This window comes from Sorghum bicolor, chromosome 3 (genome assembly GCF_000003195.3).
Source record: "Sorghum bicolor cultivar BTx623 chromosome 3, Sorghum_bicolor_NCBIv3, whole genome shotgun sequence".
Taxonomy (NCBI): domain Eukaryota; kingdom Viridiplantae; phylum Streptophyta; class Magnoliopsida; order Poales; family Poaceae; genus Sorghum; species Sorghum bicolor.
The window spans coordinates 9,354,812-9,358,476 of NC_012872.2; the positions used below are offsets into that span (position 1 = coordinate 9,354,812).

Here is a 3,665-nt window from a genome sequence, read left to right on the forward strand (position 1 = left end):
ATTTGAGATACTATACCCACTTGTGAACACCTGTCATCCATATGTAAACCTTTAATAATAAGCACTAAAAGGTTCTAGTACGTACAAATTAGCAACACAAAATTGATATTAGTAATAAAAAAATCATTTTATACCATGTACCTCTTTCGTTTTTGAGATGACATATATTTTTTATAGATAAATCTACACATGTTTATATTTGTGATTGAGAATTGAACAAAAGTCCGCTATATACTGACCCTTGACAAGCTCTAGTACCAAACAATGTTCTTGTTTGTTTGAGCTTATCTATCATCTATCGAATCTGTCAACCATTAAATAATATTTTTTTATAACAAATTAGCAAACAATATTTTCGGCCATGATTTTTCAGACAAGCGAACATGCTCGACAGACAATACCTCTTTTCTTTTTCTAATATAAGTACATGACTTTGCCCCCTTTTTTCCCATCTGATGACATGTGCATGTGCATATATAATCACCATTTCTCCTTTTTTTTTAAAAAAAAGGAACCATTTCTCTAAACCGAAAACTAAATTTAAGGGATTGCGTGTGAGAGGGGAAAAATATATGTTTCGTCCAAACGCAACATGTTGCCTGCACCAATCGTGAAAATATTGGACCAATTTCACTATCGGCCAATCGCCGCAACCACAGGTTGAGGTAGGCTACAGGTTGAAAATATTGGACCAACAGGGTAGCCACCAGTATGGAATGGAACCAGCTGCGCTAGGAGTATTTTCCTTTCCCTATATATAGTAGTGTTTGATTCTCAGGTCCACAAATCGACAACACCGATCAACAGGCCGGCGTCCATCCTGCAGTATTGCCGCCGATAACTGTTTTGACACACAATCAGGCCGGATAGATGGCGTCGGAGAAGAGCAAGATCCTGGTGGTCGGCGGCACGGGGTACCTGGGCCGGCACGTCGTGGCGGCGAGCGCGCGGCTGGGCCACCCCACCGTCGCGCTCGTCAGGGACACGGCGCCCTCCGACCCGGCCAAGGCGGCGCTGCTCCAGAGCTTCCAGGACGCCGGCGTGACGCTCGTCAAGGGCGACCTCTACGACCAGGCTAGCCTTGTCAGCGCCGTGAAGGGCGCCGACGTGGTCATCTCCACGCTCGGGTCGCTGCAGATCGCCGACCAGACCCGGCTCATCGACGCCATCAAGGAGGCCGGCAACGTCAAGGTCGTCGGTCGGCCGTGCCCTTGTTCTTGCGCTTGATTTGCTACATGCATGCCGACGTCTATCTTCATGCGCATGCAGAGGTTCTTCCCGTCGGAGTTCGGCCTGGACGTGGACCGCACGGGGATCGTGGAGCCGGGCAAGTCGATCCTCGCCGGCAAGGTGGGCATCCGGCGCGCCACCGAGGCCGCGGGCATCCCCTACACGTACGCCCTGGCGGGCTACTTCGCGGGGTACGCGCTCCCCAACGTCGGGCAGCTCCTGGCGCCCGGCCCGCCCACGGACAAGGCGGTGGTCCTCGGCGACGGCGACACCAAGGTGGTGTTCGTGGAGGAGGGGGACATCGGGACGTACACGGTGCTGGCCGCCGACGACCCGCGCGCCGAGAACAAGACGCTGTACATCAAGCCCCCCGCCAACACGCTGTCGCACAACGAGCTGCTGTCGCTGTGGGAGAAGAAGACCGGCAAGACGTTCCAGCGGGAGTACGTGCCTGAGGAAGCCGTGCTCAAGCAGATCCAAGGTTGGTTTGGTTCTGGTTCAGTTCATCGATCCGTGGATGCATGATCTCTATTGCAGCTAGCTGTGAATAACGACGGTGTCCATGTCCATGTGTGTGTGTGCAGAGTCGCCGATCCCGCTGAACATCATCCTGGCGATCGGGCACGCGGCGTACGTGCGGGGGGAGCAGACGGGCTTCGAGATCGACCCGGCCAAGAGGGTGGACGCCACCGAGCTGTACCCGGACGTCAAGTACACCACCGTCGACGAGTACCTGAACCGCTTCCTCTGAAGTCTGAAAAAACAGGACGACGATGTGTGATGTGGACGTCCCAATCGTGATGATGAGTTCGTCAGCTGCTACTGCTAGTCACTAGCGACGACGTGTGTCTGATGGATCTAGCGTGCCTACTTTTTGTTGCTTTGAGGGATCTAGCGTGCCTGCTTGTTGTAATGGCCTCACCTTTTCCTCGATTCTACGCCAATATAATAAGAACCCGGCTTCCTTCGATCGGTTTGTTGCTTTCAGTCTTTCAGATTGACAAGGTTATCACAAGCTAGTGACTCGGTATATGATGATAGTATCTCCCACCAAATTATAGGAAATAGTCACATTCTGCCATGGCCCACGTGCACAGGCGCAAACGACTCCGTCAACACTCCATCTCCTTCCCCTGTAGGCACCCCCTTCTTCCTCTTGCGATGTGCGACCCATTGCTTTGTCAGGCAAGTGAGTGACCCCGCTATCACTGCCGCCAACTGCCCTGCCGTGGAACTCCGATGAGACCCTACTACACCTGCGGCGGCCTCCTCCCTCTCCCATTGCCACCACCATGTCCAGGCTGCCTCCTACGTCAATCAAGCCCTAATATGGATTTTGGTAATAATAACCACACCATTAGAAAACTAATGAGAGTGACAAGCAAGTAAATTATTTCGGCTGAATCTTTGAAAAATCATAGTAAATCATAGAGAAATAATAAAATAGAAAATCTATTTTTTTTAGACTCCACATGAGTATATATACAAAATAAACATATAATATATGTATGTTTTACTCCGACAAAATAATTATAGAAACTGCAGCTATGAATTATTTCAATTAATTACAAAAAGAGCATAGATCTAAAGATACAACAAAAATATTATACTAAAGCATACCATATTATATATTTACTGCGTAGATATGCTCATGTGGAGTCTAACAGAATTATATTTTATGATTTTTCTGTAATTTACTGTGATTTTTAAAATATTTATCCAAAATAAATAACAAAGAAAAAGACAAAAACCTTTATAGCAAAAATTTTGTACTAAAGCATACAAATATTATATGTTCATTGTGTAGATCTACTTATGTGAAGTCCAACAAAATTGGATTTTTCTATCTTATGATTTTTCTGTGATTTACTATAATTTTTCAAATATTCAGCCCAAATAATTTAAAAAAAACAAAACCATCATCATTGTAGCAAAACCACCTTCGAATTCATTTACAATTTCTAAGGCTTCGTTTTTCTCCGGCAAGCTGCAGGGAGATAAAAAATGCATAGTTTGAAAAGTTGAGTAAGGTGGTTTGCCCAGTTTTAGAGCTGAGGGAGGAAAAGCGGACTTTCGTAGAAGTTGTGGAGAAAAAATAAACTTTTTCCTCTCAGTAACCAAGCCAGCAGCCGTGGACGGAGTGCAGCAGCAGCAGCAAACATTGCAGCATTCATGCTTTCCTCCAATAATCCGGTAAGCTCCAGACTTAAGAAATTCGATTCAAATCTGAAGCCTTTGATTGGAGGTAGGCAGTAATGATTTGCGCACGATTTTCAAATCTGAAACCATTTCACAGCCAAAAAGGAAAAGAGGAAATGTTCTGAAAGCATTTGCATTTTGTAGACAACGTTCTGAAACCAGAAGATCCACCCCTCTCGCGTCGCCTCGCCTGACGTATGGCATCGAACTCGCAGTGGGAAGCACTCCAACAATAA

General features: G+C 46.7%; 1 protein-coding gene across 1 annotated transcript; it reads left to right on the top strand.

Moving 5' to 3' along the window:
• LOC8085043 (isoflavone reductase homolog IRL) lies at positions 691-2,217 on the top strand. The gene is made up of 3 exons (XM_002455293.2): positions 691-1,191; positions 1,270-1,711; positions 1,815-2,217. Exons 1-3 carry the CDS (start codon positions 871-873, stop codon positions 1,979-1,981), a joined length of 930 nt encoding a protein of 309 aa, XP_002455338.1. The 5' UTR covers positions 691-870; the 3' UTR covers positions 1,982-2,217.